The sequence below is a fragment of the Falco rusticolus genome, chromosome 1, assembly GCF_015220075.1.
Source record: "Falco rusticolus isolate bFalRus1 chromosome 1, bFalRus1.pri, whole genome shotgun sequence".
In the NCBI taxonomy this organism is placed as follows: Eukaryota; Metazoa; Chordata; class Aves; order Falconiformes; family Falconidae; genus Falco; species Falco rusticolus.
In genome coordinates, this window is record NC_051187.1 from 106,558,312 (window position 1) to 106,585,665 (window position 27,354).

Genomic DNA, 27,354 nt, shown 5'->3' on the forward strand with positions numbered 1-27,354 from the left:
AAGCTTTTCCACCTTATTTGTACTGGGTCTTTTTTATGCAAGGGTGTTTTCCTGCCAACTTTTTCCCAAGAAAACACTTGGCCACCTGATTCCTTTTTTTTCTTTTTACTGACTATTTCCTGCCAACACAGTTCCTGTGAATGCATGCCACAGTGTTCCTACTTAGCTGCAACTCCATCTCAACTTCTCTGCCTTTACACTTAGGTGATATTCTCAGGCTGGCAGTTTTATATTTAGTTTAAAATTATTTCAGCGTGAAAAGCTATATAAGCCATAGTTAATAAACACAGGCTTGATATTGCTTATGCTTGGGTGTGAGAAACACAGTTCAAATACTCTTTTTTCTGTTCAAATTTGTTTCTAGCTCTAGAAGCTTTTCTTTTGTCCAACAGACCACCCTTCTTGTCATCTTGTGCTTCAGCTAGTCAAGTCTAGCTTTGGAACTGTAACCCCCTAGCTGAAATCAGTAGAAAGCATACATAAAATTGAACAGGTGTTTACTGGTAGGGTCAGGAGTTTTATTTTTCTTGAAACCACAAATTATTTTCCCTACTGATTATTCTCAGCTTTGTTTACCAGTGTATACCATTTTAAGGCTGATTTTTAAGTGGTGGAATTTTGCTCTCTTCTTTGTTTATTTTTAAGAGTTCACACTGTCCTGACTTAAAAACAAGCATGTGAACTGTAAATCACATACAAAGACATTTGCCCTGCTCATTACTAAAGTCTTGCCTTCTCTGAGTTAGTTTCAAATGACCAAATTTATAGAAGTTAGGTCAACATTCTAAGCCTGGTAACTGAGTTTACAGTTGGTTGTTGAGGGAAGATTTTATAACACATTTCAGACAAATTTTATCAGACACAGGTTGAGGAACCCTTAGGACTTGCAGAACAGCTCAACTGGTGGAGCCACTTCAAAGTTAAACTGTGAAACTGGAGAGAATGTTTGACCTGAACACCTCTGTGGCTGAGCCTGCACTAGTGTTGCTGATCATTATGGCATGGCTATGATGCGTGTGGCAGCTATGCCAGACTTTAGTCCTATTTCTGCTCTCACAAACATGAGCTGTACTCAGATAACCTTTCTGGACACCCCTCTGATTCTCAGTAGTTTAAGGGAGAAAGAAGCCACATGCAAGGTTTTGTCATCTGATGGCATCTTAGTGACTGTCTCCTAACTCCTACTGAAAAGACAGTTGTATAACAAGTACCGCCAGCATCACTGGGCATAATCACCAATCTAGTAGCTGCCTCAACAGATAGAAAAGAATTAAACAGATATGAAGAAGGCAAGTATTTTTTCATTGAGTCAGGACTGATGAAGAGCAGCAAGACAGAACAAGGACAGCAATGTTGTTAACATTTCAGAATTTAATCTCAAGTTTCAAAGTGGTGGGTTTTTTTGATTTCCAGCTCCTGCACTCACAAGAATCTCAGCTTTCCATCACTTTTCTTCAGAAAAAGATGAAAAGATGCTTGAGGCATGTCAGACAAAAATTAGTATGTACCTTCCCTGCAATGCATTTAAAAACACACACTAATTACAAACCATTGTCCAAATTATGGACCTTAATTCCAAATGGCTGGATTTGTCTACACAAAGTTAGGAAAATAAGTATGAAATTAATCAGCTGAACTAATACAATCAATGGAGCTCATAAAAATCAGATATACACTAAGGTTTGTGTTGGATCTGCATCTTCAAATACTTTAAAAGCATAACACATACTTAACAATTACGGAATGTATTTTGGACTAAAATTTCCTCCTTCACCTTAAAAAACAAAAGCCCCAAGATACTCTGCCAATTTGATGTTTGGCACTCTTCAGCAAACAGAAGTTCAATATCTTGGCAAAATGGCAAGTCTTTTCTTTGAACTTCTTTTTCTTTTGGAATCCTTTTTAAAAGCACAGTACCAGTATCACAAGCCAATGACATTTAATTCTCAGATATCTGAATCCTTTAGTGAAGGCATCTAAATAGATTCACTGGATATGGAGAAAGAAGTTAGATTTGAATGCAGTATCAAAAGGACTTATTTCCAAACAAACACTGACCTGTCAAAGAGATATACATACCATGCAACATTTAAGAAGCAAGGCTTCTTTCTTTAAGAGCTTCTGATGCAAGCATAGTCCATGCTTGTGACACTGTGTCAAACTGTAATGTTGTTACAAGTAGTAGAGAAGACTTGTATCCATTTGATAAAAGACAAAAAGCCCTAAGCAATATTTTAGCCTCACAGTGCAATGGACCACCCACAGAAATTAATGAGTTTTCAACTACTGATCATAACAAAATGCACATACTAAATTAAAGCTTCCTGGCCAGCTGCTGACAGGCCTGTGCTTGTGGCCTTAGTTCTTGGGATTAAATCAGGCTCTTAGCTTTGTGTTTTCTTAAAAATTACAGTCTTTCAACTCTCAAAGGCTGGAAATAAAGTATGAAAGTGTGAGCCAACTCTAAGTGATAAATTCTGAGAAGTGACCCCCAATCTGTTGTTCTTGTAGCCCAAACTACAACCATCCCTGCAGTACTACAGCATCCCCAGGGCTGATGAGGCAATTGTACCATTCTCAGTGAGGAGTCGGCACCATATTGTGCCTCCAAGAAAACATGAAGCTCTGCTCCATCACCACCTTTGCACAGCAAATGTCCTTCTAATACATCTGTCCTAAATGCAGAAGGATTCCACAGCATGGAAAAAATGCTGTTGAAGAAATGCTCCTTGCTTCTTGCATGTATTTAGGATTATTTAACTTCAGCCGTATACAGACCAGAGTTTCCAAAGAGTTATACCCATCAAACCAGGTATTTCAATGAGGGCAAGCATTATTTAACACATGGCAAACTAGGATGCCTAAGCCAGCCTGTGAGCCTGTGAATAAGGGCAACATTCACCTGTCATCTTCCTTTAAGTCATTTTATGTTACAGGCAAGGCAATTAAAACAGAAGGGTTGCGGGTTTTTGTGCATTTTTGGTTTGTTTATTGGGGATTTTTTGGAAGCTTTCTATGTAAACTATGTTACTAGATGTGATGTGGCAATTTAAATTCTACAAATAAACCATCCCATTTTCTCTAAAAAAACTTGAGGATAACATGAATACTAAATCATAGAATGTCTTCCTATGGATCCCAGAAAAACAATGATAGTCTTTGGATCCTGAACAGAAAGACAACAGCAACAATGTTTTGAAAAGTCTATCGAATACATTGTATATTATTGAATACATTATATCAATACCTGAAATGTATTATCTCTTGCCAGTCTGTCCAACATAGCTACAGAGACACTACCAATCCAGCACATAATAGAAATGAAAATACTTAATTCTTCATCTGCAAAAATAATTATTTTTTTCACCCTAGACATAACTTAAAACTGGACATATTCACAAAAATGTTTTTTTCCACACTTTTCATAGGCATGGAAGTATATTCCAGATAATTATAATCTTTTTTTTTTTTCTTTCAAAAGAATTTGAATTTAGAAGTGAAAATAGGGAACCCTGTACTGCCTCTGTCAGAATGCAAGATGTATTTCATGAAAATTTGTAACAGTAAAAGTACTTAGTTTCATTTGCAACATATGTGGGAGGTTTAGGTTAGCTCAACTTCAGTATTTAAGTAAACACAGGGTTACAGATCTACCTTCTTCAGGATTTAACTTTTACAAAGACATAACAAACCTCCCTACTATTGTTAAGAAAAACATTCATTCAGTTAGTTCATTCTAAATTTGTGAAAACATGTCTGCAGATTTTCCTGAAGGTGCAAGAATTGACAAAGAAAATTATTCAACACATTAGAGGTAAAAATACAAGTTGCAAAGACCTGTGACAGAAAATGTGGCAGGTTTCTTTAAGATTTTGTTTTAACAAATATAATAAAACAAAGGTTTTCTTTAGCAATTTGTTGCTTGAAAAATGGAATAAGCTTTTTCCTAATGCCAGCTTTTACCTACATTTTCTTTGTTACATACATATCAACTGACTTTAGTACAAACCAAACACCCTATACATACAGGGAAAGCTACTGTGAGGTAAATCTGGCTACAACATTTTCCAGTTGTCTGTGTTTAAAAAAATTAACACTTCTGTTGTGACTGCTACTGAAATTAAGCACTGCAACTCCTGCATCTCATATTTTTGCAATGCTCTATTGACCCCCACATCTGTTAGGACCAGTTTAATTTAAAAAACCAACTGCTGGCCGTTTATCTCTGCCTAATTTATTCTTTGGCTCCAATCAGGTATTTCACAGTAACAGTTATACCTGTAAATAGCTGTCTGAAGCTAAGATGGATACAGAAATGTCAGTTAGGTCATTCATTGAGCAGTGACTTTGTCATCGTGTAGTAACTACAACCCCCTTTTTTACAAACAGGCATATCTAATCTCCGAACCTCTTGATTTCACTCATATCATGAATAAGAAACTACACATATATTAACTTTAATACTGAATAGTTAATTGATTTCATTTCATGGCATAAACCGAAGCACATAGGGCAGTCACAGTCTCAGGATGAATTTAAGCACCTGCTAAGAATGGAGGCATTATCCAGTGCTTAAATTGCCTCCAGTTTAAGTCTTGTTTTGGGGAAAACTATAGTAACTCATTGTCTCCAAGGAGGGGGAGGGGGAGGGGGAGGGGGAGGGGGAGGGGGAGGGGGAGGGGGAGGGGGAGGGGGAGGGGGAGGGGGAGGGGGAGGGGGAGGGGGAGAGGGAGGGGGAGGGGGAGGGGGAGGGGAGGAAAGGGGGGAGGGGAGGAAAGGGGGGAGGGGAGGAAAGGGGGGAAGGGAGGAAAGGGTAGGGGGGAAGGGAGGAAAGGGTGGGGGGGAGGGGAGGGGAGGGGAGGAGAGGAGAGGAGAGGAGAGGAGAGGGAAGGAGAGGAGAGGCGAGGAGAGGAGAGGAGAGGAGAGGAGGACAGAAAAGACAGAAAATGAGGGAGAAGTGAGTTGCAGAAGTGGATGACTCTATGTAGTTCAGGCTGTTTCCACTTGCTGGCCTGGGCCTTCTTTCTGGTCAATCATGCAATTCAGAGGAAGTAGTGTGATGGCAAAGATCCCACAAGGTGCTGGAAAAGACAATACCAAATGGGAAAGTCTTACTTAGCTAAACAAAAATGACCTAAAGAAAGAAGTCAAATAAATGTTGTCCTTGTTTGCAGGCTGACTTAATCATCCTAGCTTGCCACTTGCTAAATAATACTTCTCATTGAAATGCAAGGTTTGATTTTTGTTACTATGTCACAGGGTACTGCAATTCTTTCACCTTCCTTAATCTTTGCTCATTATTATGGACATTCTATTAGTCACACGTATATATGAATGTGGCAACTTGGTATATTTTACAGGGCCCTGAACTTCTCTGAGCATTATAAAAGAAAGCAGTAGCATTCAACAAGATCAGTTCTAGTTTTGCAGCTAAGACAGTTAAACATTCTTTCTTCCGACTGCAATGACATATGCTTATTTCTATTTCAGTTAATGGCAAAATTAACTGAAAATTAATGTACTATTAAGCAGTAAATGAAACTCTAGGATAGAATTTTTATCTAGGATAGATAAAAATATCAGTCGCTTCAGGTTGTCATCTGTAAGTTGCTATCACTGCTTTTTCTTTGAAAGTTTAACAATACTGTAAGTGACAACACATAAACCAGGTAATTGTTTCAAAATAAACAAAAGTACTAAAAACATTCTTAAAACTCTAATCAGAAGCACTTTGCTGAACTGCCGATATTGACATAAACATTTGAACCTGCACACAAGTATCACAAATAAACAGGCTGAATTCACAAGACTTCCAAACACCTCAGTGTTTATGTTCACTTTTTTCCTCAGGGCCACCAAATGCAACATCTGATATTCTTACATTATTTCAATTATTCAGATATTAAAATATTGGAAACAAAATCAGAAGTGGGTCCTGGATGCACAAGTGAAAGCTTGTGAAAATCTTAAACACAAACAAAACATATATCTGTGTCTGAAATCTGTGAGTATGGTCCCTTTGTGAACGCCAAACAGGAGCTCCTGGATTTGCTAAGTGCTGGAAATAAAACTGCAAAAGCAGAAGCTAATTCCAGTATCAATTCCAACAAAAAGCAAAACACTAACCTAATAAATTAGCTGGTGGGATTGTTATCTAAGGGGTGTATTTTCTCATGTGAATTATACAAACATTAAGGCTGAAAGTGAAATCTACAGTCACTGAGTTTATACCCAAGCTATGAGGCAGGACCAGTATGTCTAAACTACCTGCCTTAAAAAATTGCCAAGGATGTTCCTTCCACAACATCGCTAAATGTTCTGGCCCTCCAGGAAATAAAGTTCATAATATGTTGTCTATATTTCTGATATAAAATTACTTATTATTCCAGACTTTGTGAAGAAGATTGGAATCTAGGTTACAGACTCATTTTCCACATGAAGAGACTGCCATCACAATTCACCTCCTTCTTGACTGTGCTAAGCCAAAAAAAAAAAAATTCTTTCACTCTTTCCTTGCAGGTAATATTCCTTAGCATGTGTTGGCTGGATTTTATTCAGTTCTTGACATCTTTATATCTTTCTTAAAGATGATAAAAATAGTTAATTCAACATTTAAATTCTTCCCTATAGATCACCTGTAATTTTCCTAGACTGGCATTTAACTGATGTTCTCTACTTCTTCACTGAAGTTATTAATGAAAATACTGGGTAGTATGAACCCTTCACAGACTGTCCTGCAATCCCACTTGACAGCTTGGTCATGAGGCACTGAGAACAATCTTGGCCTTTAGTTGAATACGTAAGATTCAAGAACGACTTCGACCGTGCTTTCTGGTTCTGTTGAAAGTGGCTGATCCAAGCACAAAAACTAGAAAAGAATTACCAATGAGTAACAGCAGCAGGTAAATCCTGACAGCGAGGATTAAAACGAACACCTCTTTGGGGCAGAGATGCCCAGAATCTCAGAAAAATGTTTTGCAAAGCTCAGCCTAGGAATAGAAAACTTGAGGAAAAAGTAATGCAATTTTTTGGTTGGACAGGCAGGCTTTTAGGACATTGCATCAGGCACATACATTGTCTCTGTCTTAGAGTGCTTCTTGCTTGAAAAGTTATGCACATTGTGTTGGCGTATTTAATTACACTCCAGATTTCGCTTACAGTCAGAGTTCCTTTCTCCTGTCATATTAGGATCCAAGCAACTTTCTGATCAATCGTCCAAGCCAAACAAACCACCATTTTCCAGAAGAAAAAGGAACTTCTGCGAACAAACCCAAATCCAAATCAGAAATACAAAAACTTCATCTTGCTTTTACAACCCCATAATTCAGCTAGCTGCATTCAGACAAGAGGGTAATGAGGGAATATTTCCTTCTGCCACTGTTTCTGTCCAAAGCTGCTTGCTGTCATGAAATATCTGTGCTCTACATATCACACATTTCTTTGATAACCTGATACAATGGTATCCTGGAATGCTGAATATTACTAAGTTGCAAATTACTGCAGGTTTCTGTTCCTAATGCACAACAAAAATGAAGAGATTCTGAATAACAGCTTGCAAGGCATGTACTTTTTGAGCAATTACTCCCTACCACATATAATACCCCAAAAGTTTTCTTTTCCTTTTCAGAACACACTTTGTGTATCAGCCATCTGCCACTGACTTTAGCCACTGAAGCATGGTTTCATCTTTCACTAAAGGATTAGCCCATGCCATTCTCATCTGATATAGTCTTGCCCATCCATATATTTAACACCTTATTTTAAATGTCTCTTTCCTGGTTATAACACAGAGATTATTCTTCTCAGAGGTGATGAGGAGATGATCTGTATGAGTACGAGAGGAGCATTCCATTAAATCTTCCAGTAAGCTCTGTAAGGGATATAAACTCTCTTTGTTGTGGGTGCAGTTGAATCTTTTCTGTTCTCTTCTTTTGCCAGGAAGATATGAGTGGCTGGAGTGTTTGATTCTATATATAACTAGTTGATGTCAGCTGGATGCCAATCCCTTTGAAGAGGGTCAGCCCCCAGTTTGTCTCGGTACTAGGTACCATGCAGATCCAAGCACAAGGGTAGAAACCACCCTGGACCAGGCAGGTCATCCCCATACATAACTAACTTCTGAAGCTTCAACTAAAGGGTTGAGATCGCTTTTTTCAGCACAACAAAACAGTAGGGTAAGTGCATTGTTTCCTGAAATATTTTGACTGTCTGTCCTACAAACTGTCATATAAAAGACATTTATGTAACCTCTTGACTCTGCAATTAAAATTATGTTTATTTTTTTACTTGGTCAGAAATGCACTTTCTTTAAAGATGACAAAGCATCTCATTTAGTTCCTCAAATTCAGTATTAGATTAAGAAATGTCAAAATGTAGTGTTTCTAAAATCATAAACCAAGATGTAATTAAAATATTGTTTATCAATTTACATTTTTAATATGTGTAGATGTGAGAAGGCCTAGACCACTGACACTGTTTTTGCTACAGAATTTATGCAGCCAACTCAAAGTCCATTCCTTCAAATCTTCTATCCATCAGAATATGTCCTAGCATCTGTGTGCAAGCAAGAACTGCCAGTGCATTTTGCACAATTAAAACTGCAGTATTTCTAAATCAGAAATAACTAACTTCACTATTCAGCCATTTTAAACAGGCTGTTAGAAATTAAAGTTGGCCAAATTGTGCAAGTTGGCTAAACAATGTAAAAATGTGTTGTTTTTTTTCAGCAAGGAAAAATCGTATCAGAAAATCACAATGTTATCACATTCTGCCATGGTCAAAGAGAGGAAACAACAAGCATCAGCCATTATGGATGAAATACACAGAAATGGTATAGCGCTAAACCCAGCTTACTGTATATGCAATGTCCTCTAGCCCTCCCTAATACATTTTTTTTTTAATCATAGAGTTTTACTCTCTTACAGATTTGTCTCTGGGTGTTTTGCCATAAATAATCTTGTGGGAGTATCATGCTGCCTATCGTAACTAATCCTTTTGTAGTTGCCTCTTTTCATTTGAAAGCTATTTTCAGATGAACAACTGCTGTGGAGGAATGAAGTAATCTAACAGCTGATGTACATTCTGCTAGGATAGACTTTCAGAATATTATTTGGGGTTAATAACATGACTTCATTCCATTTCAAAAGGCTATCATTAAGAAACATGCTGATCTGTATCCTCTATTTTGCTGTTTCACTCCGCTTTTTTATATGAATGAGAAAAACTTTTGAAATAAATGTTTACATCTCTGTTCCTTCCTCAAACTTCATCTTTGTAACTAACAAATTTTATGAGCATTTGGCAATTCTCTCTAATGTGCAGCCACCACTTAATCTTATATAAAAAAAATTACATTTTTATGTTGTTGTGTTGATGAAAATGCAGACACTTATAGGAAGGTATAGTTTGATTTTCTGAAACAGGCTCTTAAAACTATGTTTCTAGCGTGACAACTTAAGAAGCAATTAACTCAGCTGGGAATACAAATATCCTTGGCTTTCATTAGGTATATGATGGATGCTTTTGGAGATCCTTCCAATACTCCCCATGAAGCCTTTTTACCATCTACATAAAAGATCAGTTTTTTAAAAGTGATAAGCACCCCAAAAGCCACACTGAAAAACCAAGGAGCTCCATTAGTATTTAGAATTTATGAAAGTTATACCCCTCACATGGGATAAAACTGAACATTAAATTCTAGTACAGAAAATCTTTCTTGCAGGCTTTTGCTCCAAAGAATTTGGGGACGGTTTCTGTACTCCCTCACTGAGCATTGTGATTGCATGAAAAGTAGGACAAGGGACATAAAGTTTTTAGAAAAATCTGTTAGGAGTTTCAGTGCCCAATCCTAGAATTTACAATATTTCCATAGGTTTTTTTTCTGTAATTTCTATTCCTAAGCAAATATCTTCTTCCTCTTTCTGTTCTCCACTGACCACACACTTAAGTCTGAAAGCCAGTCTGCCCTTACAGATTTCATTACTACTACATTATTTTTTGGTATTGTAAACCAAAGTACTATATATGTCTGAAATAGCCTGTAAGCTTGAGGGGAAAAAAAAAATGTCTTTCATACGTTTGTTTGGAACTAGGCATTTCACATGGTAAATGTTGCTACTATTCATAGCAATATTAATAAATCTACCATACAGTCCTTGAAATCACTGGCGTTATTGGATAATCTGTGCTGATGCTTTGCCTCCTATAATCTGTCCTTTTTATTATTTGCGTATTATCAGATTTGCTGTCAAGTTTAGATCCATACACACAGATACGACAGCTTATCCTACAAGATATGCTTGTGATATGTGGCCACTGAAGGCAATACTAACTCTTTAAGTGTGCATTCTATTTTTGCATCTTCTTTGGATGCCTGGGATATTGAAAGGTAAAAATTAAATGTAGTGTTTCAGCCAACCTCACAGACTTATGAAATTCTGCACTGTCTACAACATAGGTAAACAATAACAGAAGATTCTGTAACGTTAAGCCCTGGTAGCTTGAAATGACACACAGAAAGCATACCTACTACATTTTTACTTCAGCCCCTCTTTATTATGATGCTTTCAGGTAAACAGTGAATCTCAAATGCCTTGTTAAAAGACATTGAGAACAGAAACAGTTGCGGATAACTTACAAAATCTGCCAAGTCTCAAAGAATACCAACCTCTGGGCAAGACTGGTAATAAGTAGAAGTCCACATCTCCTGTTGGCTTGTGGGATGTGACTTTGTGTTTTAGAGAAGTTCCACATGTCATAAAATGCTGCAGGAATAGACAATAACTGTAAACCCTTTTATGGTCTCAGAAGAGAGCCTGTAGTAGTAAATCAGCATGTGGATACAGTGACCTCCCCAAGCCCTCGGTTTTTCACTAGCAGACTTGGACTAATCATAACATTTCTAAGGCTACTTGGTAGAGGTAAACATGTATGTACATACATATGTTTAAGGAGGCCCTCAGAGTTCATCAGGTTAGCCATCAATTACACTAAATCTCACGGCCAGTTCTACACTATTTCTTAAAGGCATACTTCCGTAGTTACATGATTAACTGTCTTTCATGATATAGTTAAAAAATCTTATTTCTGATACAACAATAAGTATACTATATGATATTCATAATTAAAATTTATGATCCAGATTAAGGTATTTAGAAGATTGTAAACTGGAGGATTAAAGGGGGATTAGGCAGCGAATGCAGGAGGAACTATATAAATCATATTTAAATAGAGTCTGTTATGATTTTAAGCATAGGACAGGAAGGACTTGGCAGGAACATATTAAGAAATGAAGCTAAAAGGTTAAGATTAGGATTAAACTATGAATGAAACTTCTAGTATTAATTTACACTGTCCATTTATGACACTGATGTTCCATCATCCTCTAAATGTCCTCCTTTTCTCATTCTTCATCACCTTTTCTGCACTGACACTGAAACAATCCCTAGACACATCATAAAACCAGACAGATGATTAGATTTTAGTTGGCAAGGGATTCAAATGAACTTCACACTTAGGCTTTTGGGATCCTGCCTGGATACACAACAGTACACAACTGTGGGTTACAAAGTACCTTGGAGCCTTCAGTTAACATTAACAAGAACAGTCTGTATGTTAGGGAACAGCAAGGCCCAAAATAGGCAACATCCAGTGTGTCCCAGAAGAATACAAGAGTGGTTTGGACAGAGATCTGCAATCACCTTGGCACCCCAGACTCTGAGGATGTACATACTACCCACTCAGCGTACAAAGAAGAAAAGCTTTTCCTACATGAAAATGTTGTTGATTTGAGGGGTAAATTTCTTACTACTTACTAATATAAAACCATCCAACAGTCCACACCCCTGCAGTAATCTTGAGAAATGATAAAATCAAAATATGACTTGTGGGTCTAAATTTTGGGCCACAGGCCAATAACCAATGCACTTATCTCAGCCACAGAGCCAAAACCCCACTACTGTCACTGATATAGCTACATTGAGCAAGCTGAGTCATTTTCTTCCATGTTAAGAACACTCTGCTTTGTAGCTACCTCTTAAACAACAGGAGGTTATTAGGATTCTCTGTGCGTACTATTTTTAAAGCACAAGCGCATGCTCCAGCTGACAATACAGTTAGCTTGCTTTTGCGCCAGTTAAATCTATTGCAAACATTCAACTGAAATCAGTATGAATGTAACTGGATCAAAATTGATGCGCCCCAGGCCCCACAAACTTGTTTGATTTACCATATGGAAAACTGTTGTCTATAACTTCAGCTAAGTATTTAATATACCTGTCTCAATTAAGTTTTCCTAAATGTCAGCAAGTCACATTGTTTTTCCAGCATAAAGTTACTATGAGACATATGCTATGTTGAACTTGGCATTTACCCAAAATGAAGCTCTGCATATGCAATATTAACTTTGCAGTATCTTCTGCAGTTAATTAATTTGTAATGTTAATTTTAAACTGGGCTTCCTGTGTGCTTACTCCAAAAGCAAGATACAGTGTCTTACATATAATTTGCTTTCATTTCATTTTAATGCATTAAAATGTATGTCAAATTCAGAATTTTAAATCATGTAGACCATAAGAATATGTGAAGATTAGAATGTCTTATTACTGAAGAAACAACAGAATGTGACTTTGAATAAGTGTATGAGAGAAACATACTAGATCATTGATACAATCCTCAAAGTACACTGCTCTTCCTGGTTTTCTTCCTGAAGTTTATGAAAAACTGAGAACACTTTCAATTAATTAACCATTAATTTTTAAAGTGGCAATAGCAATTATTTTATTAGAAATTCTGGGTTTACTATGCAATCTAATTATTGCTACATTTGTTAAATCCTACAAACTTCTAAGTAGAAATAAATTAGTAGAAAATAGTCTATTTAGTGTTGAAGTTACTGTAGTCTAAGGTTTAAGCTTTATGTATAGGTTGAGGACATCTAGTAAAAGAGTTCGGTCACTAAGCAACAGCTTGCTTATTGCCACCCGCATCCCAGTTTCCAGAACATTACCATAAGGATGATCAGTAGCGTTTCTGACATCCAGAGCTCTCCATTTACAGTTCCAGTTGATGTCCCCTTCCCCTGCTTATGCATTTTCATTTTCAAATCCCCTAGGAGGTCACTAAAAAAAAAGCAGGAATTTTTCCCAAGTAGGGAATAAAGTAATATTGCATCTAGTAATTCAGTTTCCTCTTAGAGAGAATTAAAATAAAAATGTTCTAAATGTATCAATTCATAGAAGCATGTTATAATTCTTTGTTAGGGCTCTCGTTTTCAACACCTTGAGCTTCACTCTGAAGCTTCTTTAAAAACAGTTTTAAAATACTATTTAATAGATACTTTAATGCAAACTTTCCTTAAAAGTATAAAATGTGCCCTGGATTTCAAAAGCAAACATAATATTAAAGAACAATTGAAAATAAAATGTTTATAAGCAGTAAGAAACTGGTCGGTATGTTTAAAAGGGGTTACCTGATCATCAGTCCAATTCAGGACACAGAGAGTTAACTGAAGGTTTGATGTGAGAACTCTGGGTTCAGATGGAATTTTGTTCCTGGTTTCAGCAGAAGCTAGTTTTTACTAGTCTGCTGTAAAGATGGTGTGTAGGACATTATAGACCTGATCTTGATAACAGCTGAATGTCATTCAACTGAAGTAAATGTGGAGCTTGAGGTGCTCAGCATCTTCGACAAAACAGGTTTGTGTGTTCAATACTGTCCTCTGAAATTCTGGAAGAATGATTAATTTCACTAACACCATATGAAGCTATGTATTAGTTGTATGCGATGTATTAGTTAAGTATGCATTAACATGTTGTTGGATTTCAGGTGTAGGGTATGCAATATCAGGCATTTAAGAGAACAGAGGTATGTATTTATCCATTGTATTGCAGTCTCACCCAGTTTAAACCTTGGAAAAAAGGTCAGCACCCCCAGAGATATCATGGTAGAGGAACTATCAACACTCAGCAACAGAGGTGCAAGACTCTTCAAGAGACGTCAACGGAGATCTGACAAATACACATATGAAAATTATCATTACGTAGCAAACAAGCCAAGAAATGTGAGTATTTTGTAAGAACTTACTAATGAAACACAGTGAGACTAGCTTGCGTTTCCTTGGTGCTCATGATACAGACTGTGCATGATTAATTTGTAGTTTCAGGAAGAATAAAAGCAAAATTCTGTACTAGAATGAGGCTAACATGAAGTGAGCCATTTGTATTTTATTGAGCTCCTACAGAAATAAAAAATCTGAAAGCCTTAATACTTAAGGACATCAGCTACAAATCATTCTCATTCAAACCTGATTCAGGTTACTAGTGATCAGAGTTCTTATCTTGTAATAATTGGCTCATTGACTATTGAAAATTAACTAGTTAATGATATTGAAAGGTTGGAAGAAATGAGAGTCTGTTTCATGCAACCAGTAAGTATTTTTATTAAAATATGTTGGTGGTCTCAACTCAGTTCCCAGGCAGCAAAATGACTCTCACAACTGGCACTAATACACTCCTGGCCTGCCTATCTCAACACGGAGAAAAAGGACAATTTTTGTTTAAACTAGTCCTTCAGCAACACGGTTAAAGCAGTAGTGATACCCTGGGCATCCTCATGGCAGGAACCAAATGCACCTGGCGCCTGTCTCATCTGCAGCCTTTGCAAAATATTTATACCTTTTCTTTAACCTCTGACAATAGGAACAACAACATTCATAAATTTTAACTAATTCTCCAATGCACTGCAATGTTTAGTTATTTGAATGTGAATACTCTATGCCTAGTCTAAAACAGCACGCAAGCTGCCCCTCTAATTCCAGTACTGTATTAAATTCTGCTTCTCTGCTATATCTGTGCACCCTCACTGATTCCAGATACAAAGGTACATGACTAAGAAGTGGAATTCACCCCCGTACTTTTACGATGCTTTGAAGATGAAAGTAAAAAAGTGCTACAAAAGTTATTTATTATTAATTCATCTAGGAAATACTTCTTGTAGAAATAATTTTGTATATTTTACTAAAGAAAGTACCCATACACTTGTATATTAATCATAAGCAATAAAACGAATGCAACTTGTTGACTCTTAAGGAAACTCTTTGTCTAGTTGTATCTCATAATGAGGCTTTGGGAGCACACACAAAAAAGACACATTTGCAATTTACCACTTCCATGCTAACCAAAATGTTCAGGGATCTCACAACAGTCAGGGAGAGGATTACTGGAGCTGAGTTCAGTATTTCCAAGATTACAGCTGAAATCTCTAAAATATTTCTGTTCTCTCTTCCTGAAGAAGGAATTCTCTATGCTTCATTGACTGTTAAGGTAAATACATTTGTAATTCTGTGGCCTTTATATTTCCCATACAAAAAAAATAACTTTACTCAGGAAGAAAAGTATGTCTTAATATCCCATGTTATAGAAGAAAAAAAATAAGTTTCTTTTTTTATGGTACAGGTATTTTAAACTTCTTTAGTTGGTCACTCAGTGGAAATTAAATTCCACAGGGATCAAATGGGATCAGGTTTGAGTTTTGATAAATCTGACTTTTTAAAATAAATCTGCACAAAAGAAACCTTGTATAAAAAAAATCTGAGTAACTCAAACTCATCAGTTTCTGTGTCCAGTTCCATGCTTTTGCTACAGTCTGACAGATCGGTTCCCCTCTAGTCTACTGCTTCCCACCAAAACACATAAAGTACACATGCTGTACAGTCAGTATGACATGCTGACACATGAAAAAATGATGCTTCTTTGGTTTCTGTTCCATTCCTTTAAATGCCTACTTAGCCAACACGGGTGTTGTCTTCACCATCTTTATGATTCTGCCTGTCAAAATTAATCATTCTACCATACTTAAGGATGGCCTTGATCTTTTTTTGTTTCAATTTTAAACAAGTATTATTTGTTTGCTTTCTTACTTTAAGAAACTCTTGCTCTAACACAGTCTATATTTAAATTGGTTTTAGCCTATGTGTCATAGCTAAAATAAGATACTGACTTCTTATGAGACTCTATATTTATGCAACAATGATTAAGCCTTTGGATGTTTCCTTAGAACGGATGACCTGATCGGAGGGTGGAAAATAACAGCATATCACAGAACCCCAGAAAGTGACCTGCAGTGAAGTTGTTATTTCTATTACAAATAACGGAAAAGAAAATCCCAAAGGCAATTCAACAAATGCAGTGAATTTACAACTGATAGGGGAAGAGCCGCTTTGAAGAATCAGTGCTTTGAAACTCACATGGCTCAAACTTGCCGTATTTCTTGAATCTTTGGGTAGCAAGGGTGCTCTGTCTGGCACATAACAGCTTCTACTGCCTAGTGATCCAGGGGACACATTTTATGGGCCCCTCTGCCAAAGTTCGCTGTGAACCACAGAGCCCATATGCACAGATAGATTTTGTGATGATTGGTGTAAGCAGAAGTGAACTCTCTTTGTAGACTGGATATCAATATTTAAATATTCAAAACGTTGGAAAAGGTCAGACAATTCAGCTGGATAGTTATAAGGCTTTAGTCATCTTGACCTAGCTCACAACACATTCGATCCTTTCAATAAAGCGTTCACACACTTGTAATGCAGACATTTAAAATTGTGCTGGGATATCATTCTTAACACTGAAAAATTATTCTCTTTTGCTTACATAGCCAATGTAAGAGAGTTGTGAAACTGTTTCACCTTTTGGCTGAGGGCCAGAAAATCTGGGGAGTGCTATCTAGCAAACAGGGTACCAAACATCAGGACAGTATGCCTTTGGATAGCACACCATGGGTCTTCGATTTGGGTTGTGAACTGCAGCATCACTCCAGCCCTCAAGAAAGAATCACAGAGGGGTTTTTTTTCCTGTGCTGTCAATAATATCTATTTCTATTTGAATGCAGCGCGGAGAGCCCATACAGAGCGTTAAAATGGATGGCCTCAGTGTGGAAGGAATTCCCCAGCATGCCCCAATGACACCTCCTAATACACCTGATCCCCGGAGCCCACCACATCCTGACAACATCGCCCCAGGTAATATATGAGTTTACAGACATTAAATATATTTAGTTCTCATTTCACAGCAGAGGAAGGACCTCTTCATAAAACAGTATCTTCAACAAGAATTTGTTAATGGACTCACTATCAGAAATCAATAAATTTGAGTCAGGTAAGTAATCAGAATCTCCCACAGAAACGTAAAGTGGTGCTCTTCAGTCGCTTCTGTTAATTTTTAACGATTTGATACGCCTTTTGTACTACTTCTGCCTAAACTGAAAACAATACAATAATATCAAGAGAGACTGCTTCTATATTTACTGGTCTTACAAACATTGAGGAACAGATCCTCAGATTTAAAACCAGATTAATATACTGACTTTTCTTTGCCAAACCTTTGTTTCTAATATGCTCAACAGTCTGAAAGTTGGCCATTGTAGTTTAATTACCTACAAATGTAAAACTGAAGTCATGTAAGTTTTGCTAGAAACCTTTACAGAGGGGTGACTTAAAAAGGAATTTGCCTGTGGCTGCATAAACTGTTCTTCTTTAAGTCCCTAACTGTGAGGGTACTGTTTTCTTTATTTAAAGCAGTGAGTTAAAAGAAGGCCTTTTTTGGTATTCTTTAAAGACTAGAGAAGGCTAATTTGTTTTAACTAATTTATTCAGTGATATAGCCCTTCTTCCTGTTTATGAATTATCCATGAGCAGACTGTTTTTTACAAATTCATTCTTTGTTCAGAATTACTCAATGCATGTTTTGTGCAGACCTTTTCCAGTCTATGCAAACTAGGTCAATGCTACTCTGTTAGTGACTGCTAAGGCTCTGTGCATCCATTGGTCAAATACAATGTCAACAGGGGTAATTTCTATTGCTAAGACATGACAGAAATCTTCAAACCTTTTCTTAGGCAAAAAAGGTCTGGCAAAAGGAGTAGATATGAAATCAGAAGTGGTTTTTAAGCTTATAGAAGGAAACAGCAGTAACAAAGATGATAAAAGGGTAGAACATAATTCCCTTGTTTTTCAAATAAATAGTATAACTCATAACTGGTTAATCCTTCACTGGTTTTAATTCTTAAGATTGTACATTAAAGTCTGGCTTCATCCCCCCTCCCCTATTTATTCCTGCCATACTGTACTTGGCTTTAGAAGAAATCACACAGAATACGGAATTTATTTATTTAATAAAATTCTGATCAGAGCCTGATCCTCAGATGATTATGCAGAGAAAACAACCGATTCTTCACTTTTTCAGATCATGAAAAGGACCAGAGAACCAAGTAGGTAGGACATTTACAGCATCTAAGCCAGGGGCAAAGGCAAAAACTCCACTGTAATGGCTGTGATCCTAACTCCTTTTAACACTTTTGGGAAATGTCACTCAAAGACTATAGAATTAACTTAGTTTTAAACAAAAGGCTGTTTTTAAAATCTTTTTGTTAATTCAGCTCAAGGGCTGTGTAGCTGTAGTCTGGTTTCAAACAAACGTTTATAAGGATAGAAACAAATTTATGTAAAACTAATACAAACTTAGCATCAAAAGAAGGTAGAATACTTTGGAGCCGTTATCTGAAAGGCTACAAATGGCCACTGCCAGCTTTCTGTTTCTGTGTCGCTTTGGCCAGGTGACTTCATCCAATCGTTCATTTTACTTAACAGCGAAATACCTGTATGTTAGTTCCTAGTTATATAGGATGGTGGCAAGGAAGCAGAAAACACAAAGTAGTATTATAATGGTCTTGCCTTGATTGCCTTGCAGGATATTCTGGACCACTGAAAGAAATTCCTCCTGAAAAGTTCAACACTACTTCTGTGCCAAAGTATTATCAGTCTCCCTGGATAGAAGCCATTAGGGATGATCCAGAGCTGCTGGAAGCTTTGTATCCTAAACTTTTTAAACCTGAAGCAAAGCCAGAGCTGCCTGACTACAGAAGCTTTAACAGGTAATTCTGAATGGACACTGAATTTTACAGTGCAGAGAAAAATTACTGTGAAATGAAATGTTTCCACCAGCTGCAAAAAAATCTACCACCTGTGTTTGCAAGTATATCCATAAACATGAACACTCATACAACTTACAAGTGGCAAATAACAGCATTAAGGAGGGAACTAGTATCTCTCTGAAGTATGGCCCCAAAACTCATTTGCAGAACTAGGAATGTACGATGAATTATTGAAAACATTGACAGAAAGAAAGAAAGAATCATAATCCAGTGTACTCAATAAATGGGAAACATGAGCTATAGCAACACTTAACTCTTTTCAGTATTTCTGTTGTTGACTTAATTGGCACAGGATTTTAAGATGTATCAGGGAAACTCAATCAAAACTTTGTAAGCAGTACAACGAAAAACACTGTTGGGTATTTTTAATACAACTCACATGTTTTTTCTTTTAGGCAATGATAGTACAATGAACTTTATCCATCAACCAATCCCTCACAACAAATACTTAGCAGACTGCATATTTAATTGCATTTGGCAACAAATTAACAACATTAAAACATTACAAAAAGACTTTAAAAGCACTTAAAAGTAGAAGGGGATCTGAGAGTGAAGTTATTTACATAGTAACTAGTATACTAAGGCTTTCAGTAGAACTTCTAGATACATGGACAACACAGGGTTTTGAACTATTCTGGAAGTTTTAAAACACATACGTCTTTTGCTTTCATTCATACGATTCACATTATCTTTATTTATTGAAATTAAGGATAATTTTTCTCTGAATAACTGCTGCTGAGTTCCAGATAGCTGAGCCAAAACAAACCCCTTCCTCAAAACACCACACAGAAATCTATTGAAAAACAAAATGGCTCATGGCAATATAAACTTCGAGAAAAATACCACAAACACCACTTGAGTTCCTGCCGTTGAAGTGAGCCCCAGCTATGAGTACAAGGACTGAAAAAATCACACAATTCAATGTCAAAACTGGCACCGCAGACACTACACTAATTCTGATTTCCTAACAGCAATATACATTGCCATGTTAATAACTAAGTCTATGTAGCACCCTCTTCCCAGCAAACAAAATAACAAATACAAGTCAGAGAGATGTGCCACAGCTGCTAACACTGCAACAGTAAGAGCACAGTTTACGTACTATGGCAATTGTAACTGGAAAAAAAAACACAGAACAAAACAACAAAAAAAACCAACCCAAGATACATATACATGGAATAGAGACAGAATCCGTTCTCCCTCTCACAAGAAAGATTCTAAGTCCAGCATACGAGTTGCTGCTGTGAAAGACAGGATCAGACAGGGCACAGAGGCCCCATTAATAGGGCTATATGTCTTGGGACGGTATATGATGGCTTCTTTGTGGAGTTTTAGCTGCTCTGTGGTACCATATTCTCTGTTAGTTGTCCTCTTTACAATATTAACTGTCTGGATTTCTTTCTGTCATGCTTTTCTCTTTGTACAACATGGCAGATCTGTGGCTTAACACAGTCCAAATTTCTTAAACACATGCATTCATGTAAGGGAAAGGTCAATATTCTCCCTTGTAACTGCCATAACAACCTACAACGTGGCACATAAATCCAGATCCAGATTGTGAAACTGCTAAATCCAAAACACAAGGCATATAAATATAACCCACCAACTCTCCTTGTCGTGGAAAAAATCCACATCCAGAAGAAAATAAAGATGCCCGGTGGACCTAGAAAAGCTGTTACATACAGTACATTCAGATTTATGTTTTCTACCAAGAAGCAGCAGATCCAAAAATACATTGAGAATTTGCAAAATCGAAACTCAAGACACAAGCCCCCTGGAGAGCACTTCACAGCCATGACTTAGGTATCTACACTCCTAAAAATGCACACCAAAGTGGGGTGTCTGATTATGGGATTCAAAATAGACAGCACACTGCTTGCCAAACTAATCAACAGAAGACATTCTAGAGAAGGCTAATTGTGCCTTAAATTTCTCTTTGCTAAGGCCATCAGCACTTAGTTCTGTCTGCCTATCTTCAGATCAGGGCTAGACTAAGGTCTTCCTTTCCAAAAACAGAGAAGGGGTCACATATTCTTTTAACATTTGTATAGGCAATAAGGTTCATTTCTTGGAAAGATCATTTTCCTAGAACATGGTCACGTGAGTTTATTTCTACAAGAATATCCAACCCTCAGGTGAGGTGTAAAAACATGGTTTCTGACTATTCCACAGAAGAGGTGGGAATACTTTCCACTTCCCTTATCAAGACCTGTGCCATAGTACAGGAAATAATAAACCTCTTTGGGCTACAAAAATACAAACATATTTTTCTAGATAAACAATTAAGAAACTCACTTGGGGAAAGAGAAACCTGGGCCTACATCTGAGTTCCCAGATCATTCAATGCAGTTTCTTTAACTACTGCTTACAGTAAATTAAGCAAACAGATTTAGGAGCAGGAAACAGAACCTACACTTCTCTATTAGTTGTGTGGCCTGACATCTATGCTAAGAGTCCTAGACTGTCTAAAACAAGTACTTTTTTTTTTTTCATTTCTGGGTAGTACTTTTGCTGGAACACTGTATGTGAGCAGTGAGGACCACTCTTACAAAGAGATCCCCTCAGACTGAAAAGGATCCAAACCTCTTGCAGAACAACTCCAGTCACAGACATACTATACTATTATTTGACAAAAAGGTTCAACATTAATAACCATGGATTTTGAGTGAAAGTGCCTATTTGGTCAATTGCTGCAGTAGCATATATGTGTTTTCAAGCAAGGAATTTCAGGCAAAAGATTATTAATTAGAGAATCACAGGTGGGCTTTGGTGTAAGATAGGTGCAGCTGCCAGTATAGCTAAGATAAAGGTAGATCTGATCATTTATATAAGGAAAACATTAGGCAGCTCATGAATGTAGCAGCCTTTGGACTTTGCACACAGAGTGAGATACCTCTCTTTGGACTTCTGTGTCTAGATCCTACTAAGTCATTCTGTGCATCTAGGTCACAGCATCCTTGACTTCTTTAATTGCAGTCTTGGAGAGAAAGCAATTGCTACTATATTAGGCAATTAAAGTGCAATATAATGGACCGTTTTGTTATCAGTAAGGGTATCAATCAAGGCTTTCTATCATGCTTCATCATTCAGTAAAATGTCATTATGTTTGTTTTCCTGCAAAATACTGGTACAGTCATCATTAGTCAGGAGGGGGTGTGGTTAACAGTAAGTGTGATGCAAAGGAAACGGCCCGAGATTATTCCTAGCTCATTCAGTGGTATCTGTTAAAACAGCACTCAGACTTTACAGGTCATATTCAGGTTCCTTTCAGCTTTCCTTGTTCCAAAAATATCTGTAAAAGCAACACAACTTCAGCAGCTAGGGATGCCTGATGTGTTGGAAAAGACACACAGATGCATGGCCTAAAGGTATATTCAGCACTAAACAGCATTCAGGTGGTTTTTTTCCCCACCAATGAGGAGGCAACACATTTTATGCTGCAGGGACATTGCAATGCTGGCAGGTCAATGAATGAATAAGCAGTGGGAGCAAGTGTCAAGTGCATTTGCCTTCTGAGGCAAGGCTTTCTGTGTGACAGCCAGCAATGGTTTAACAGCACATAGCACTAGACAGAGTGCATAATCAGAGAAACTGGGTTCTGAAGCTCTCTGAATATACTGTTCAGACCAAGCTACCCTTCCTCCTCCTAGATGAAAATGAATCTGTTCTAGCAGAGAAATGCTATATGATTTTTCTAGGACATTAATTCCTATCAGGATTGAAGAACTATTTACTAGTGAAAAATTTTCCTGCCTCTTTTACCAGTGTGGAAGCACCCAGTAATCACCTGTGGGAAAGACACCATGAATCTACATTTCTTGAGGAGTTTGTAGTATTAGCTAAATTTTAGTACCTTTATTCCATCTGCTTTCTTGGAGCTGGATAAAATGCAAAGGTAGGATTATGAGTAACATACAAAGCACTACATCTTACTCAGTCAAGCCGTAAGACAAGCAAGTCTGACTAGTTCTGCCTCTCCTACCAGATAAATTATTGCTCAGCTTTCTCAATTCCCAAAGACTACTGTTTCAAAAACACTACAGGAATCCAGTCCATCTGGGCTGGGCTCTGTTTTTATTGATAAATGGATTCTGACCTCTATTGTAAAAATGCTGAGGACCAGAGCCTCAAAGGAATTTTGGGTGCTAACTTGAACTGATGTGAGATAAGTGGAAGCTGGGTGCTTAGCCAGTTCCTTAGCACCTAAGTACCTCTGTGAAACTGGCATTAGCTCTTGCACTAAGCTACCATGAAGCTCTGAGTATTTTGCAGGGTCAGGTTCTTAGCTCATGTGTCTCCTTTTCTCACAAGAATTAACAATAAACAGAATGTTCTAAGAATGAGAGTCCATTTTCAAATGTGAAACTCACATTTTTGTAATTATTTAATTGAAGGTGTTAATACAATACAGTTAAAACATTTCTTCAGACTTTCCCAAATAATCAACCACAAGTACTCTCCTGTGTTAGGAAAATATAATGTTCAATAAGAAAGACTGCAGGAAAAAAAAACCCTGCTAAAACAACAGCTAAAAATAAATAAGATTGGGCCTACTATTGTTAAATCACACACCTACTTTTTAGGAATATGCAAAGTGAATATTAAACAATCTCTTACACTTCCTGGTGCCACTTCCTATGGCTCTGAACCAGCATTTCCACCCATATTATGAGCAATGACTACTGGAATTTTTCACACATGCATTTTAGGCTTCTATACAATGAATCAGAGCTCAAGTGATACAGTTGATGTACACACAACACAGGTCATTACAACACCATGTTGTCAGACAGGTTATTGCTCACAAAAATATACTGCTGCTGTAAAGGAAAATTAACCTCTATTAGCCAGTTACTGCACTCTCCTTTATGTTGATCATCATGTGCTTCTGCCTAGCACACAGGAATGCATAATTCTTTGAGGCCAGACTTTGTGTAGGAACTTCATGAGGGTTTTTTCACCCAAAAGGATACTAGAAATTCCATAGAACACCCTCCTGTTTCTGTTACCCACTGAAACATCCTGTATTTAAAACCCAAAAATACTACAAAGAGGATGTTTTACACTATAGAATTCTTTTGCATTTTATACAGCTATTATTATTATGTTCATATTGATTATCCTTTTAATTTACATATTGATGAGAATTAAATATTACAACAATGTGAGAATGTGTATCATAATTAGAGCAGCAATTAAACCAATCTTTATTATCCTGTAAGATGTAGATCACTACATGCACTGTGCCAATTACCAAGCAATTATTTTTAATCAGTATCATAGCATACCCTGTTTGACATTGTGACCTAGGAGACAGTTTCACAAGAAAAGCTTGATACCACAGGCACTTTATAAAGAATTTCCTTTGACCTGCAGAGAATTTAATGCTTGGTCTGGCTGCTGCTGCAAAATCTTGTCTCATCTTCATTTGAGAAACATTTTAAAGCTTAATCCAAAGCAGTGCTCTTCTCTCAGTAAATGTGCATGCCTAGAACTTTCATAATTTTTTATGTCTAACAGGATTAACCTTTTGGAGTTACCACCATCCCCTTTAACAAATGCTGCTTGTAACAAAATTCAGTGAATTATCTGTGTAATGACAGAGCAGTACCATTTCTTTTACATCAGGGATTCATTTTTCTGAATTAATCTCTTTGTGAGTGTGTGTGTGTGGTTAATTCTCCCTAGGTTTTGTGTTATCTACAGTTATCTTGCTGAAATTCTTAGTCAGATCTTCAAATGATCTCTTTTAGTTTCTGTTGGTGTTAATTTCTCCAGGCTTCTGCTATAATACTGGAGCCAATGGAAGTATATACCAGCAAATCTGTCACTTTGTACCAAACACACAAGTACCAAGGCTGGTGAAATTCCATTTCAACAAAAATTCATTTTTGCATGCCACTGTGTATCTAGCTTTGCAGAAATAAGGTGCTCACGTGTAGCTTAAAAATCTGACACTCTTAACTGGCTCTATAGCATATAACCCAGCAAAGTTATGCAGCTGATCAAAGTGCAGACCACATACAATAGTATGTTTGCTTATACAAAGGAGTATGGAAAAAATGACAGAAAAAATCAGGCATTTTTTTTTTATTCAGCCTAGAAACCCACAAATATAAAGGAATCACGAGAGATATGTGGAAATACTGTTGTTTTAAAAAAATTGCAAATGCATGTAACAGTTCCTGTTCATTTTTTTTTTATCTTTTAGTTTCTCAGGCTTATCGCCAGAGGGAACATTTACATTCAATAACATGAAAAATACTGGCCAAAGACTAGGGGTCAATTTCAGCCAGTGTTTCAAGGTTTAGTTACAGAAACATTTTCTTCAGAAACAAAGCTGGTGTAAGAAGTCCTCACCCCTTCCCCTCCTTTCCAGAGCCTGTTGTCTTTGGCCGTTCCTTTCTGCTTCACATTATGCTTTACTGCCTCCTTCCTTGTATTCCTACAATTGTTTGAGCATAATGATATAAACCAGATTGCTGAAATAATTTGTATTTCAAAATGCTCCTTTGTTTTGAAGGGTCTTTGTTTAAGCCAGATCACCTAAGTGACCCAAGTTTATAGCACAAACTGCATACATTCTAACTGGTACAACAATATGGTGCTGAAATATAGTGTAGGGGGAGGAACATGCAACTGGGGATAGGAGAAAATGGGGTGAGAACTTCCTAAACTAATTACCTGCTGGAGAGAATGTACTGAACATGTTTTCAGACTTACCAACTGATTCCAACAAAATAAGCTTTGACTCACCAATGACAAGGTTTTCTTGCAACATCTTTTTCCCTCAGCTCTTCTGTCCATTTGAGTTTTCAAGAAGGCTTCAGGCTTTATCTAAGGGAAAATAAATTGGATCTTAGAGAACTTGACAGAAAAACAATCAGAATATTTTCCCCAAAAGCTTGAAAATGTAAACAAGCAATTGTACAAAATGTCTATCATTTGAATAGACTTTGTTCTTTTCAGTTCCTGGGAGGAAAAGAAAACAAGTATTTTTAAAATCACATTTTACTTTTATTTCTTTAATATCTACAGAGTTGCTACTCCCTTTGGTGGTTTTGAGAGAGCATCAAAGCTTGTTAAATTCAAGGTACCAGATTATAATCTATTGATGCTAAATGATCCCAGATTCATGATCCTTGCAAACCCTCTTGCTACCAGAAGATCCTTCAATAGGACTCCTAAAGGATGGACATCCGAGAATATTCCTGTAGTGTTCATTCAGCCTTCGGATTCCAACACCGTTCCAGAAACAGAGGACCTGTGAGAGAAGCTGCACTCTACAATGTACAAAATGCTGAAAGCTGCACATCCCTGTGTTTTTGGTCCAAATATTACTAAAGGCTACTGACAAAATTTTTCCTCGGCAGCTGGAATATAAGTAATAATGTCTGATACAGTGACTCTTCTCTGGCATCTAGTTTCATCTGTAGACGTAATATAAATAAAAAAATTTGGCAAATGTTACTGAGATATTTTCTATTTCTGTTTACATGTTCTTCTACTTCCTTTTACTTTCTAAAATCTTTGATTGCCATTTAAGAACAAGTGTATTAAGAAAAAACATGACACCACTATCAAGGGATTTGATTTGATAGGGATGCTGATTATGGTAAAACAACTGAGCAACACCACAACAGTGCACTTAGTGCACTTCGAGTACTGCCTGCTCAAGAAAAGCTATGACAAATCAACGTTATTTCCCAACCCTGCTTTCAGCCAAAGTTAAGAATTTTGTTGTTATTTCAATGACAACAAATTCAGTCCATTTTCCTCCTTTCCAGATCTTACTCAGTTTTAATTATGGATGTCAATACCCACGTCACCTGGATTTGTTTACAGAAAATGCAGTAAATTTGCCAATCACAAGGATTACATAGTATGATGAAAAAGTACAGAGGTATTTCCTGCATAAGTCTAGAATGTTTAATCACAACTAAAAAACCCACCAATCACTGGTTATGTGAAACATACCAAATGAGTATCACCAAGCTATGTCACCACAAATGCTTTTGTTACTTAAAAGAAATTTCACAGACCTTTTCCTTTACAGCCATAGTATATATTGGGACTTAAAAACCTGCGAGTTTTCTTGGTCTTGATATGCTGGCAAGCTCTGACATTCTAGAGATACAAGTATCAGATGCTTATTAAGCACCCATAACCATACAAGACACAGGCAAAACTCAGTAAAAAGGTGCTGGTTTTCCATGTCATTTTTCAGGTTACAACTACATTCTAGTAAGAGGCAAGCATCTGTTAAATAATTGCTTGTTTCTAAATGCTTTTTTGTTTGAGAAGTATCCAACGTCTGCAGGTTGGATAGTTTAATACAGTTTAGTTCGTATGTGTTTTGAAACAGGAAAC

At 37.0% G+C, this 27,354-nt stretch overlaps 1 protein-coding gene across 1 annotated transcript; it reads left to right on the top strand.

Annotated features, from left to right (window-relative positions):
- The first annotated feature begins 8,013 nt into the window (after positions 1-8,013).
- Positions 8,014-26,450, top strand: MYOZ2 (myozenin 2). The gene is made up of 6 exons (XM_037401919.1): positions 8,014-8,174; positions 8,727-8,830; positions 13,890-14,059; positions 16,885-17,014; positions 18,741-18,924; positions 26,023-26,450. Exons 2-6 carry the CDS (start codon positions 8,755-8,757, stop codon positions 26,252-26,254), a joined length of 792 nt encoding a protein of 263 aa, XP_037257816.1. The 5' UTR covers positions 8,014-8,174; positions 8,727-8,754; the 3' UTR covers positions 26,255-26,450.
- Positions 26,451-27,354: the final 904 nt, after the last annotated feature.